Below are 15728 nucleotides of genomic sequence, written 5' to 3'. Positions count from 1 at the left end.
CACTGTGCCAAACAAGAGCTCAGCTTATAATCAAAATGCTCTTCTCCATTTCTTCTTGTCCTTCTGCTACCTGAGGACAGAATGTGCTGTGTAAGTCAGACCAGCAAAGCAACACAGAGCCTGTGTGAGGCCACCTGAGTTACTCAGTGATGCAACTGGTCACTGTGCTCAGGTAAAACAAAACAGAAACCCCCAGGAACTGCCATTGCTCTCACAGCCCCTTTCATAGGGCTTTTTAGTCACTGTTTTATGTTCACCCTTTTAATGAAGTATTTTAACTTCTCAAACTCCACAAGGAGCCCTTTCAGGCTGATTCCCCCTTGAAATAGTGCAGAGGGCAACGTGCTGAGGATGAAACAGGTCTGAGGTGTCTTCACCCACCTGCCTGGTCGTGGGAGTTTATGTGATACTGCACCAGGATTTCCTAACAGAAAGAAACTGTTTATGTCAACCAAGCGGGGCACTTTTTTAAGCTGCTCAAAGGATCATGTCTTGACTTGCCCCAAGTGCACCACACCTGCCTGCTGCCAGGAGGAGCACAGCACGGCAGGGCTCTGCATCCTCCAGGCTCCACGGAACACCCTCCCTGGTTCCTTGAGGTACCCGGGGCCTGAATGAACAGCAGCATTCAAGAGGACAACAAACACAAACAGGCCTCAAAAACGAAGTTGCAACTCTATCAGTCATCTAATAATGATCCCTTAGCCCTTCCTCGCTCTCCCAAGGCTGCCAGGAAAGGCAGAAGGACTCAGTTTGTCAGTGGGCACTTCCCCAGCCCATGTGGGTCTCATTTCCTTCCCTGACAAGGTGGGAAGAGCCAGAGAGCAGAGCCAGGTGAGACACATCAGTCCACAGAACAGCAGACCCACCAGGGTACCCTCTGCAGATGTACCACACAATAAATCAGAATTCCCTTCATCAGGCACTTCCAGCCTCCACCAGTCACAAGTGGCTGATCCTTTTGCCAACCCCTGGGAATCTGCCACCATCAATTCCCCTGTGCCACCCCAGAGCTGCAGGAAGAGAAAAATAAACTCTCAAACCTCTTGCCAGTTTGGCACAGAACCAGAATTTCCTTCCTGAGCTCTAAAAAAGGAAAAGTCTAAGTGGTAACAGGGCAGCAAACTCTCCTTCTGTTGTACATCAAGGAAGGAAAGGCACAACAACCAACACAAGCAAGATGGGTTTGAACAATGCCAGCAGGTTAAGGAAAGGAGCTGAGATCAGAGTCAGACTCGGGTCTGTTGAGTGCAGTTATGCAAACAGCCCCTTCTGCCCCTCTCCAGTCATGCCAGTGCTAAACAGTGAGCTGGGTGATGAAAACATGTGCAGGCCCAATGAATTTTCCATTTGCCAGCTTTATTTTTGAGAGCAGAGCAGTTTCCCTGGTCAGTGTATCCCACGGAGCTGGGACAGCACTGCAGGAGCAACCCAGGGCAAGGGGCAAGAAAAAGAGCCTGTTCCAGCTGCCCTGCTGGGCAACAGGACTGAATTCCTGTCTCAGATTTATTTCTCTTGTTTATCTAGGCAAGAAGAAGCTCTGAGGAGAAGGAGAGATGGAGTGATCACTCTCCTTTCCACACTGCCTGCTCTGGCAGCCCCTCTGACCCAGCTCACCCCGAGCTCTCACACATCCCACTGACCACCCACCCTCCTGCACTGCTCAGTGGGTCATTCCAACGCCAAATTTGGGGGATAAAAAGGTGAAATTACAACAAATCCACATGTAGAAGAGAGCAATAAGAGCAATGCTTAGAACAGCAGTCACAATCCAGCACACAGCTCCCCCCAAGAACACCCCAGCACAAAGCCACTCTCCAGATTTCATCACGGCACAGGACGTAGCTCACAGCAACGCTCCACATTTCCCCAGTTCTGCAGGACAATCCTGCCCTGGAGCAAAGCTCCATCATCTATCCATCCAGAGCCACACCTGCCTGGCTCCCCCCTCCTCCCAGCCCAATCTCCCCAAGGAATGGTGTGGGATTGACAACCTACACCAGGCAAAGGAAGCTCCACTCTGCAGAGCTCCAAATACTGCAGCCAGCCAGCAACCATTTAATCACTGTAATTGTATAACAGAGCAGAAGCATGTTTTCCTTTTTTATTTCTTGTTTAGCTGTTAAACAAAACAGTTCAGCTCCTCAGTGTGCACCTGCCACTTCACAGACAGCAACTTCCACACCCAAGGGGGCAGGAATCCAATTACCCCTATTTCCAAGTCATTAAATGCTGGTGCACTTTCCTCACAGGTAGGCTTAGAAAGGAGCTGCATGTAGGGACTGGGAGAGAAACCAAGCTCAGCCAAGGGATGCTTTTACAAAGATATGCTTGAACAGCAACTTCAGTGGGTGCATCTCCAAAAAAGAGCAACTCTGTCCTGCAGAAGTGAAGGTTCGTCTACATTGCCAAGGATTTTCTTTTTGTGGTCCTGCAGTTTGAACAGACAAGACGAGGGTTTGGAAACCAGTTTAACTGGACTTTAACAAACCTTTAAGCACATTGGAGCAAGTGGATCTTGTTGAAATATGGATAGGGAGAATACACTGTCATGTAAAAATACAAGCAAGTACTACCAGAAATACTCTTGGGCATGTAGTTCTATTAAGTGCCCTCCATCTTTCTGCTTTCTTTTTTATTTATTTTTTCTTCCCTAAAAGAGTGGTGAGGTCAGGAAGGAGAAGGGCTGATCTACAGCAATTCAAGCTTGTAATTTACTTTCACCCCTTAACACAACATTCCTAAGAAAACAGAGAAACAAAACAGCTGTCACTGAATATGGGACAGATATTTCTTTTAGAGCACTGACAGAAATTTTACTAAAAAAATATACAAAGTGATTTTTCACTAGCCCAAAGTGAGTATTTATGTCCCTTGACTGCTGAAAACATAGAAAACAATGTCTTTGCACTAAATGATGATAGAAGAAAAGAAGAACAAAAAAAGAATGTCCCTGAGGTTCCCCTCTGCTTTAACCTGTTGCTGCTGTTGGGGGTGCAGGGCAGGACCCAGTTCATGCAGCTCTGCTGGACTTTGGTGCCAAGGAGGGTCCCAAGTGCCTCCAGCAGCTCAGCACTGAGTGCAGCCTAAACCTTTTGCAATCCAAGCACCAAGCAAGGCCAGCATTTCAGGGCTGCAATCACTCCTTGCACTTTTGGAAGGTGTTTACTGTTTTTTCTCTAAGAATCCAACCCTGTGTATTCTGACCCAGGCAGATGTTTTTGCTGTGTAATTCAGCTCACAATGGATATTATGCACTTTGTGTCAAGATGCTGAGTTCTGCATTTTTGAAGGGTAGCAACAATTTGCTTGTGGCTAGAAGTATGACTCTCCTGTAAGTAAAACAGTGACACACCTAAGGCTAGATTTAAAAAAAAAGCCAGGTGTAATTATGGGCTTGCTGACACAATAGGTGAAACTGTGTGTCATCCTTTATTTGAATATTTTTTTTGCACCATTTCTCTTTGGAGTGGCAATTCTACCTTCAGGAGCTGATTACATCTAGAAAAGGTATGGCCACCAGAACTACACAGATTTTTAAGTAAAGCCTTATACATTATTAATACTTGCTAAAGCACTTCAGAGCTTTGTTAGAAAATGAAGATATTACAAACCACACCACCTTACAGCTGCTCAGGAGCAGTTTTCAGCCTCCCCTGGCTGTCCACTCTTTTTTGTCTCCATCCCACCAATTCCCAACAACTGGAGCTGTCACAGCTGGAACAGCCACAGCAGTCACAGAGTCATAGAATAGAATCATAGAATGGATTGGGTTGGAAAAGACCTCCGAGATCATCAAGTCCAACCCTTGGTCCAACTCCAGTCCCTTTACCAGATCATGACACTCAGTGCCACGGCCAAGCTCAGCTGAAAAGCCTCCAGGGATGGGGAATCCACCCCCTCTCTGGGCAGCCCATTCCAATGCCTGAGCACTCTCTCTGCAAAGAATTTTTTCTGCTCTCCAACTTCAATTTCCCCTGGCAGAGCTTGAGCCCATCGTGCCCCTTTGTCCTGTTGCTGAGTGCCTGGGAGAAGAGACCAACCCCCACCTGGCCAGAACTTCCCTTCAGGGAGTCACTGCCAAGGAAATACCTCAACATGTTGGTGTCATTGTCATCCCACTCACACTCAATTCTTTCCTTTAGGCTTTCCACACTCCCATGCTGGTTTGAAGCTGCCCCAGTACCTGGAGATGAGGCCGATGAAGGGGCTGAGCTCGGCGGGGTCGTAGGCGCGGGCGAAGGCCCAGCACACGTAACACGCCGCGTCGCGCACGTTGGAGCCCACGCTGCACGCCCCGCGCTTCTCGTCGTAGGTCAGAGCCCTCAGCAGCACAGGAACCACTGGCACGGCAAAAAGGGGACAACACAACAGTCAGCACAGCAGTGAACAAAAAAAATGAGGGGTAAGAGCATCAGGTTGTGTGTTCTGCAAGCAAAAAGCACGTGGCTCTTCATACAGACTGATCCTAAAGTTCATTAGAAAGAACAGTTGTTTTTTGTTTCAAACACTGTGTTTCTTTCTCAGTAGCAGTTTAGTTTTTTATTTCCTTCACATACAACTCAAGGAGGATTAAAGGAAGTGGTCTACATAAGATGTAATAGTGATATAATTTATTATTCAGTGAGACAAGTTTAAGGTAATTTTAAAATGCAAAACTTTAAGGTGTCCACTTTTAAAGGAACTGGGCTTCAAATATTGCAGCAGTGAACATCACTAGAATAACATATTTCTAAAGAAACAGTGTTGTAACTACCATAAAAGAATCAGTATCCATCTACTTTCAGACAACATTAATCACACTAGAAGTCCTAATATGACAAATTCCTATTAATTAATAAAGCTTGTCCATCATTAATTCATCAATCCTGAAAGGGACTAATGTGCAATTTAACTTAAAGAATCTTAAAGCCAAGTGACACATTTGATACCATTCCTGCATTAAGGAAGCCCCATCCAGCCTGGCCTTGGACACTCCCAGGGATGGGGCAGCTGCTCTGGGCACCTGTGCCAGGGCCTGCCCACACTCACAGGGAGAATTTCTCCCTGACACCAGACCTAAACCTGCTCTCTTTTCACTTTGGACCCACTCCCCCTTCTCCTGTCACCACATGCAGAAGTCAATAAGGCTTTTCTACAGATAAAAAGCTTCCAAAAATCAAAAGAATAATTCTTTTAGCCCATTCAGTAACATACTGTCAGAGTTCAAGAAATACTCCACGAATGCAGGACCTTCACTTGGCATCTGCACATCCAGGTACCAAATCTGAATAATTCTCTCGAGATGGCACAACTTAATAAATGAATAATACCTGTAGAAACTACAGCCTCTAGAAAAAAAGAAACAACTTCTCTCTCTGCTTTCCTCCTTGTATCAAATTTGTCAAATGCACCTTTCTTCCTTAAAAAATACTTGTCACAAGGTGATCCCATTGACAAGAAATGGGATCACTGAGCTGTATTTCATTAGCAATCTGTGTCTGGATATCCCTGAGTGGATATAATCACAAAGTAATTAAAACTTCAGTGTGCAGTTCATCACTGTGTGCTGCTGCTTTTAGCAGAAAAATACACACCACAGCTGAAGAAATGTTATAAGGCTGTTGAAATTCATTTTAAACTGCTAAAGAAAATAAAGTAGTAATTAGAGGGATGGACACGATACAGCTTTTAGAAGCACAAGCACTACATGGGAGAAAGAGCAGTTCCCATTCAGGATCAATGGTACAGCCAAGACAGATGGATTTTTGGAGACTTCCCAGTTCCTAAAGAAACTGCAATGGAAATCTTTAAAAATGCTGCCTAGCTTGTTTTGAAAATTGCTGCATCAACTGGTGAAAAAAATGGAATTTGCTGGTTCTACAGGACACTCCAACAGGTGCCAAAGGCAATTTTGCAAAGCTGCTGCACATTTCCCTCAGTGCAGGGCCAGCACTCCAGCCCCTTCTGATGGCTGGGGGCACATTCCACTGCTGTGCAGGGAAGGAGAGGGGCAAGGGAGACCCACCAGCAGCTCCTCACATTGTACTGACTGTCCAAAAGGGGAAAAAAAGCATGTTTTTTCAATTCAGGGCATTAATGCCCCAAGTTCCAGGGATGGCACCAAACAGCCACTGCTTTGTCAGGGTCAGGGCTGATGCTCCAGGGCTGCTGCTCAGAGCTCTCACTCCTCTCTGCTGTCCTGCTCCTGCATCTGGGACTGAGCATGGTCCTGGGAAAGCCTCTGCAAAGTCTGGAGGGCAAAGGGAGACAGGGAAAAGGGAGGAAAACAGTGGGGAGGTGGGGGAAGGAAAAGAAACAAGGGCTGAGTAAATACAAATACAACAAGGACCGAGCTAGTTGTCACCTGGTAGAGTTTTGTGCTGCCACTGGTTGAATGTTTACTGGTGAATCGTGGACTGTAAGAAATGTTATATAAAAACTGCTCCTGACAAATGTTTGTGGGTTTGAAACAGCAGGTATTTAAGAGTCATAAAGCCCCCAAATTCCAGGTTTCACTTCAGTCCTTACCCTAGAGTTCCTCACATACCATATCAAATACCTAAAATCAATTTACCCAAACAAATCAAAATTAAAAAAAAAACAAGAACTACAGGGAAAAAAAAATCTTCCAGAAGAAACTTGTGTCAGTTTGGTAGGGCAGAGACAAAACTCTTTGCTTTTGAAAGTATGAACATGCCTTTTTTATTGAAAACTAGGAGGCTGAGAGATACAGCAAGAAGAGACACAGATTCTAACTTGATAAGTTTAACTTCACAAGTTATCAATTCTTTCAGTGATCCACAATTATTTAAAAGTTTGCCATCAAACCCAGAGGACAAAGTGTGCACTCTCCAGGTGATCAGTCAAACCAAATGCACCTGTTTGGGTCTGTGCAGGCTCAGGAAGACACAGGCACCTTTCCCTGTAGCCTGGAGGTATCAATAAGCACCTGCCTCACCCCACCCTGCCTTGCCCAACAGCGTCACTGCAGTTGCAGCACAGCTTTGCTCAAGCCTTGGGAAAATAAAGAAACAGCTTCTGCTTCAAAGCATTGCAAACAACAGGCCTTTCTTTGGTGGTTGTTTCCTCCTCATACAGGCTGTACAGATATTGTGATTTTTAAACCCAGGTTTAGGATGCTTTTCAATGAGAGACTAAAATAGCTGGTAAAGGAGCTCGTGGAAGGTGTTGGACACTGAAAGGTCACATGTATGGAAATGAAAAATGCCTTATACTAGTCCTTTAAAACCATATTTTATGCCAACCTCCACTATAATGTGGCCACCCAGAGACTTGAGGCACTTTAACTCCACATTGTAGTTTTTTTTCACTTACTGCAAGGTTTATCATCTAAAACACACAAATACAGCAGTCAAACAAACACACAAACCTGCTCCTCAGCCCTAGGCCTAAAAGAAAACTGCAAAATGTCAAGTCAACCTTATTTAATTAAAACAGATTTTCACTCAGTCTGGGGTTAAATAAAAATTGTCTAAATTTAGTTTGAAAGTAAAATATGTAGCTTAAAACAGAGCAAGCCAAAGTTATCTCTCAGACAAGTATTATGTTTTCATTGGGACTGTTTATGCAGAGAAGCTGTTTCAATTGATAAAAAATATATTGCAAAAACCTATTTTAGAATTATATAAAGGAAAAAGTACTACAGAAAGTGGATGTCTGCTGTTGCTGAAGGATATCTTGTGCACAGTGTCACTGTGGGAGCAGCTACAAACACTCCAATTAATGAATGAGGAAGCTTAAACAGAGTGACATATTCAATACAAAGAAGAGTAATTTTATTCTTCACATTTTTCCTCAGTGAAACTCATTGCAGAAGTGCCCTTTGTGAGGCTCAGGCTTAACAAACTGCAGACACCACGTGTAGAGTCTGTCACTCCCTGAGTGTGAAACAGTTAGAATTATAGAATCACAGAATCTAAAGATTGGGCTGGAAAAGACCTCCAAGATCATCAAGTCCAACCCTTGGGCCAACTCCAGTCCCTTTACCAGATCATGGCACTCAGTGCCACGGCCAAGCTCAGCTGAAAAACCTCCAGGGATGGGGAATCCACCCCCTCTCTGGGCAGCCCATTCCAATGCCTGAGCACTCTCTGTGGAGAGAACTTTTTTCTCATCTCCAACTTAAATTTCCCCTGGCAGAGCTTGAGCCCATCGTGCCCCCTTGTTCTCAGATGCTGAAAGCAGAACTCTGGCTCCTCCATGTAAAGACTGCCATGTTGGGACCCCTCTCCCCTTCCTGGCTCCCTGACCTCTGTTGCAACTTCTTTAGGGCTCTTCACTAATATTTACTGTACCAACACACTGCAAATGTCAACAAGATCAGGTTAGGCTCAGCATCAGAAATAAGCTCTGCCAAACACCTCTGATTTGATCGTGCTGACTCCAGGCTTTGCTCTCACAGGGCTGTTTCCTGCAGAGGATAAATCCTCCAGAGAGGATCAGACAGTGCATGTGCTGCTCTGCCTGGAGAAAAGCTCTCGGTGTCCCTGCGAGATGCTCCGACATCACACCCTGAAGGGCAAGTGCCTCCAAACCACCCCCGGGTGGCCTCTCCTCTCCCACTCCTGCCCCCAGAGTGACCTCCTTAGGACCCTGAGATTGGCTCAGTTGGTTAAAACTTGGTTGTAATAATGCCAAAGTCATGGGTTCAATCCCCTGTGTGGGCCACTGGCTTAAGAGCTGGACTCGATGATCCTTGTGGGTCCCTTCCCACTCAGAATACTCTGAGATTCTCTGACCAGCAGGAGGGTGCCAGGGAAGAGCTCCAGGGCTCTGCCTGCTCAGGCTGAAGAGCTGCAGTCCCAACCCTGATGCTGAGCCACTCAAACCCCCCTGCACCCTCTGCCCTGTGCCCACCAAGGGCTGTGCTGTCTCCTGCAATCTCAGCTCAGCCTCTCGCTACGTAATGAATGAAGAGAGCCTTTAATTACGGGCTCACGTGGTGTGATTTCCATGGAGCCATCCCACAGGACAGACCTGCTCTGGTGATGAATCACAGCGGGACAGCACAGGAGGCTGCTGCCTGCCCAGGGAGGGAGATGTGGAATGCACAGGCTGGCAGAGAGGGACAGGGGCTGTTGGGGAGGTTGGATGGTCCCCCAGAGACTGTTGGATGCCAGTTGTGCTTCTCCAGTGCACTATTTAAAGAAATGGATGGTGGCTCTGCTTTCCCACCTGCTGAAGAAAGGGCTGCAGGAGCCCAGAGCAGGAAGCACATGGACCTGCATTCCAGTCAGTCCAGCCCATGGAACAGCCAGAAATCCTCAAGTCCCCCCACCTGGCTGTGCTCAGGGCAGCAGCTGCCCCAGGACAGCACAGAAACACAGAGTGGGAAGTGTTTGGGGCACTCCTGTCCCACCTCACACCCAAGGCCAGAAAAGAGACCTGCACACAACTTTGCAGCTGACAGAGCTCTGCCCTGACTGAGCCAGCAGCAAACTGCAGGTTAAGGACATGAAGGAACAGGCTTGAGGAGAAATCCTACTGAGCAAATGAATGAATTACTCTGCAGGAGTATAAAAATTCTGTAAACTCATAACACTGCATGTCAGAAAAGAAAGATCACCCAAGAAAGCCCAGCCTTGAGGCTAAGGTTGTGCAACACTGAGATAAACCCCACGGTGAAAAAGCCAGAAGCAATTCCCTGTCATTTATTCCCTGCTCAGTGTTCACCTCCTCTCCTGGTGGTGCTGGGGGAGGATCTGCCCTGCTGCAGCTCCACACACGGCACTTATTCTTGCTCATACCTGCTGGCTAGTGAAAAAAAAATAAATCTGCACTATTTATAAAGCTTCCTTGCTAATTTGAAAACTATTATGGTGACATAGGCAGTATAACTTTTTAAAAGGCTCTTTTTCAAGACCATGCATCACTTTGAAAGTTCACCTGCGTGTTAGAGAAGGAATTCTTCCACAACCAGCCTTTCAGGTTTGGGTGTTCTCGATTTTCTGAGTCCACCTAAGACAGGTAGAGCTTTTTTTTTTTTCACTTCTTCCTGTATCTATGATGAAAAGCCCCTGGAGCTTTGCCAGAAGCCTCACAATTAATCACCACTCCAGCACAGACCAACAGGCTGGCAGGGCCTGATTTCCCGAGGCATCATCGTCCTCTCCTCCAAACCCTGCCAGCTGCAAACCCACAGCAAACCACTTACTCTGCAGGATGAAAAGCCTTGAAAACAGAGTATGGAAACAAGGCTAAGAAGCTACATAATAGATTTCTGTAGGACTATTTAAACCTTAGTCTACCTTAAACCTCCTCCTAGAACGCACTTTAAAAGCACTTTTACTTTTGTTAGGGATATTTTTTCTTTTAATAAATGAGACAATGAGTTTGGTCAAGGAAAAATGTCCTTTTTTTTCACTGTTGTAGAGTTTTTCAAACTTCATTTAGGTTTTATTTTATAAGGATATCTAATTATATATAACTATCAGGAAGCACCATCTCTACTTTCAGATACAACAGGCAGGAATCCAATTTCTCATCAATAATAGCACCTGATCAAACCTTCTCTGCCAGGAGCACAGACAACTGGGTGCTCCAATAGCCACAAAGAGACAGAACAAATCCACTCCAAACAAATTAATAAGAAAAAATTAGCAATAGAAAATTAACAAGATATTTGCACCAGAAGCTGAGGGAACTTTAAAATCACACACACAGCAGTCATGTGTACAGATATTCCTTCAAAGTTGTAGCATCTGCTGTGGGGATTGGCTGAGTCCATCTGAAACCTTCTGAGAGCTCCAGAGACTTCTCTTACAAACTTTTCACCAAAAATACACTTGATAGTGACATGTTTTTATAATTTAGAAAAAACATCAACTGACAGAGCCAGCATTTAAACCACATGCTTACCATTCAGCAGAAAAAGTAACACAAATATTTACCTAAACCAGGGTCTTTTTGGATACTGGCAGAGTTGTGTCAGACCTCTCTGAAAAGGTAAAAGCATCCTGATTTTGTCATGGAAACCCAAGACATCATAACCTGCTGAGTCCCCTCTGAAATGTGCCCCATGCCCCTCACTGACAGAACTTCACTGCAGATTTCAACACTTCCTATTTGCTTCTTACACGTTCTTGTTGCTCCTTTTATTCTGAAGGTAGTTTATGAACTGAAGAAATAAATAGGTAAATAAATAGGTATTTTTCACTCTATTTCTACACTTTCCATTCATTCTGAGATTGAAAAAAATCAGATTCCAGATTCAGATCAGCTGCACTGCCCCACCAGTACCAGATCCCTGAATTACCATTTTCTGTGGGTCCCACCAGCATCATTTCCCTCTGTGCAAATGCTGCTTTCACTGTTGCCACAGTTTAAAAAAGAGAGAGGGACTGTTGGGCTGTTCCAGCCTGTCCCTGTGAATGGATAGGGGTATTTAAGAAGATCAAAGTAGTGTCTTCCTGGCTGGAACCCTCGCAGAACAAGCACTAATTCACTGCAATATAACCACAAGGTTCTCCCCATCTCCTTTCCCTGACTCTTAAATGTTTCCAACCTTAACTTTACACATATGAGATTTTATAGCATAAATGGCATCCCCTGATGCACAATGAGCACAGAGCCCAGAGAGTTCCCTTGAAGAAACACTACGAGTCCTTTTGGGGGAGCCCAGCAGGGAAAGCCCAGACCCCTGTGGGGGCTCAGGGAGTCCTCCAGTGACACCAGAACATTCTCCATCTCACCACCAACACGTTCAGAACGCACAGGAAGGTTCATGTTCCTCTACATGACACACCTTATTAGGTAGAAAGTTTATACTGTGCTGTCATCAAGAGAAATTTTAATAACGTCCTTTCACAAGCAAACCAGAAATTCAAGTAAACTGGGATTCTCTTGTTTGTTTAGTATTTATCCCCACCCAATTAAATAAAAAAACCCTATAAATAATAGTCTGAAGCCGACAAAACCACAAGAACAGCACAAAACAAAAGCTGTGAAATCATACTGAAACCACAGTGAAATATAAGTGTTTTGTTCTAACATACACTGGATGTTTCATTCTGGGGGGCTGTAATTCCAAAAGTAAAAACTCACACAAATATCTAAAGTCTTCTGATCTGATTATTTGAATTTTGGTTATTTTGCTAAAAAAAAAAAAAATCCTCATTTCTCCTACGTGCAAATTTAGGTACACAATCCCTTCTAAAAACAACTGAAATTTTACAGCTAAATGGTGGTGTGTAACTCTGAATTCCAAATCACAGCAGATAAGCTGCACCTCAAGAACTGCAGCATCTGAATGCTTTTAATGGAATAAAATAAAAAATTCTATTTTATTTGCTGGTTTGTATTCCCCACTATAAAAATCTATTTAAATAATAGATAACATATAGTAATCATAGAAATATTTATGAAATTTGACATGTTTCAGAGAAGAACTGGAAGGTAAAAATATGCTGAGTCCAGGAGTGTTTGGTGAGAGCAGGATCAGGTATCCCTCCAAGAAAAATGGGTTTATGTATCCTGGAGCTGCATGTGGCACAAACTGGGTCCTGCTGCTGGACTTTCAGTCTGATGAGGTTTTTCTGATAAAGAACTGGTTCAGAATCCCTGGTGCAACTCTTGAAACTGAAGCAGGAAAGGCAAAGATATTCTGCATGGAAAACACTTTCAAAATAATACATTTGGAAAGAGAATTGTAGCCAGAACATCAGGCAGAAACTGAAGGTGCATTTTACACCCCTGTGAGAATGACTGGCAGGGAAAAGAGTGATCATTAAAAACCCTCCCTCTAAACTGCTTTGCCTACAGTCCCAATTCCTGCTGTTTCCCACTTCCCCCAAGATGTTTCACTGCCCAAGGGCGAGGATGGGAACCCGAAGGAAGATCATTCCAGTTCCAGGCCAAACACCAACAGCACAGGCCACAATAAATATCTAAAAATGGGATCTGCAGCTGCTATTAACTGCTGAGCTTTTATTCTTTTCCCATACAAGTAATTTGCTCCAGCAATCATGAACAAGGAGCTCCCAAACACCAGCAATCTGCCCAGACCTATCTCCGGACTCAGGGGCTGGATCGGCATCAAAAACAAAGGCACTTTTCAAAGGTGTTATTCAAAAAGCATTAAGATTAATAACTATTCATATGGGATAGAAAAAGATAATTATGAGAATATTGTAGGAGAATCAGGTAATGTTTTGGGGCACAGCAGGAGTTGCAATGATTATATTCACATCCCCTTGCCCCCTTCTGGGAATGCTGTGGAATAACCCAGCCCAAACACGCAGAGAGAGAACCAAATCCTTCAATAACTCGGGCTCAAGTGGTCCAAGAAAGGAAAAGGGATTGGAATTTTTAGCCCAAGCCACAGAGCTGAGGTGACACAGGCAGAACTGAGCACAGCTCCAGGGTGGTCCCTGCAGAAGGGGAGCTGAGCTTCTCCAGCTCCATGTCCAGCAGTATCCACACCCACCGACCACCACTCTGCCCTCCTGGAATAACTAACAAGCTCACAAATTGGTAAAGCATCTCTAGAAAGATCTGGAAAAGCTGCTGGTGACTGACAGACAGGGGACAGCCTCAGAGTGGTGTCAGACTGGCAGAACTGGAGTCCAACCAGCAGCACAATGTGGTGCCCAGTGCCAGCCCCAGTGCCAGGCAGGAACTCTCTGATTCCCATGGAGTTGGGAACTGACTGGAACAACACCTGGCACATGGTCATACACCCAGGGAATGGAATCTTGCAGTGCAACAGGAAACAAGAACTGTATCCAGAACAGGTTAAGTTTATCCCATTTGGATGTAGGGTTTCTATGAGTGGTATCTCCTGTTTAGTGCTAAAGCTGAGAAAAACAGTTCATATAAAAGCACCAAAAAGGAAGTTTGTAACATTTATAGAATGGCAGGTTTATGCTACAGTAATTAAATTCCACTACAGCTAAACAGCACTTATTTAATACTGAATATTAAATAGAACTTAGAGAAGTATATTCCACACCCAAAAGGATATAAAACTGAAGCTTCAGCCCTCCAAAGATACAAAAATAATCACATTTTAGGGAAAAGGCAACACGGGAGAAAAATATAAATAACCCCAAATTTACTGTGTCAGTCCTGGTGCTCTTAATTAGTCTGACTCATGCTCAGGTAAATGAAAAAGGTGCTGCCAAGAGGAGAGTGGGGTCACTCGATGGGACACTCAGGGTGTGAGGAGAGTGAGTTAACAGAAGTGCTGCAACAACATCCCTGCAGTCACACTGATTATTTCTACAATTCTGCATAAACAATAACTCTTGAGGTCCTGTCCTGGTGTTGGCCAATGAATCTCCTCCCCCAGGTTTGGATTTTTAACATGTCCAAACCCCGAGCCAGGGAGCAGCGACATGAGCTGTTCTTTGTCCTGCAGTTCTGCTTTGCTCTCAGCTGGTTTCAGCTCACCTGACTGATACCACCAACTTCCAGGAAGCACCTGGATTTAAAACCTCATTTTCCTTTGATCAATGCAACAACTGGACATCACAACTCCCCTCCACACAACGGAATAGGAGAAAATGAAACTAAACTTCCAGTTCTGACTGACAGCTCAGTCGCCCACGCTGAAGGAGTCCAACAGCTTCCCTCAGATGTGACAACCTGCAATTTTCATCCAAAATACAAAATCTGAACTGATCTATCCGAGGAAACCTGCCTCCATCCCATCACCCAGTGGTGCCTTCCTTCAGCTACTGCCAGCACAGAGGGATCCACATTTGCAGGAGGCAGATGAGGATGTGGCACCCAAACCCCTGGCACGAAAGGAAAGGCTGTTCACCAGGGGCAGGGACTGCTGAGAAAGCAGAGCCTTTGGCCCTTGGGGCATTTCTGAATGCAGGCACTGCAACACCTTTCTCCACAGGCACGATGTTCCAACAGGCAAATTTTCTTCAAAATGTTTTCCAGCTAAATGGAAGAATGAAGGGCCATAAACACTCCAGTTATTCCATCTAAAGCCAAAGGATTTACAAACCACTAGAGAGCAATGACAGTAATATTATACCTTTTTACACTGAGAATGCTGCATTATAGGAACAGAATAATAAAAAGTAAGTTTAAAAAATCTAAAAATCCACACAGGAGCCACTCTTCCACCTTAAAATTAATGACAGCTTATAATTTTAATTTTTTTTCCAGAAAGTTACACCAGCACAGAAGGGAAGGACAGTGACCTGTGTACCCACACAGGGAAGTAGATGTCTGTAAATAATTCCACCAAGCCAAAGGCAACACCTTTAAAATTATTTTTAAGACACTGCTTTAGAAACTGATTTTGAAACAACTTTTACCTACTGCCTAAACAGGTTTTGTAGTGACGATTTTCTTAATAATTTTCATCTAAAAGGCCATACTTCTGCCAAGTATAAAATTCACCATACTTCACTATTTCAAAGTTTCAATAATCTGTAACAGTCTTATCTATAGAGCAGGGGGTGTAACAAGAGTGTGTTCTCATGTTCATCAAGCTGAACTGTTCTGAACAGGGATTTTAACATCTCAGTGACACCAGAATTAGTAGCCAAAAGCCCCTTTGTTTATACAAGAACAGGACTGTTTTTAGACAGAGCCACAACTATCCAAAGCTTTTCCTTTTACCACCCTGCATGCCAGAGGATACCCTTTCACTGAACTACTCAGCCATGTCACCAGGTGAGTGGCAAGTGCACTAATAATTTGTCACTCACAAACTCCAAACCCAACTAAAAGCCTGTCCCAGCACAAACCAGTGGGAGATCAGCTGA

General features: G+C 44.5%; 1 protein-coding gene across 1 annotated transcript in view; it reads right to left on the bottom strand.

Annotated features, from left to right (window-relative positions):
- TBCD (tubulin folding cofactor D) overlaps positions 1-15728 on the bottom strand; it is a 118300-nt gene that overhangs the window by 61690 nt on the left and 40882 nt on the right. The window contains exon 15 of the mRNA XM_071573866.1: positions 4187-4343. Within this exon, the coding sequence (XP_071429967.1) occupies positions 4187-4343 (157 nt within the window). The remainder of the gene's footprint in view (positions 1-4186; positions 4344-15728) is intronic.

Source organism: Pithys albifrons, chromosome 19 (genome assembly GCF_047495875.1).
Source record: "Pithys albifrons albifrons isolate INPA30051 chromosome 19, PitAlb_v1, whole genome shotgun sequence".
Taxonomy (NCBI): domain Eukaryota; kingdom Metazoa; phylum Chordata; class Aves; order Passeriformes; family Thamnophilidae; genus Pithys; species Pithys albifrons.
This window is presented reverse-complemented; position numbering and strand designations above follow the sequence as displayed.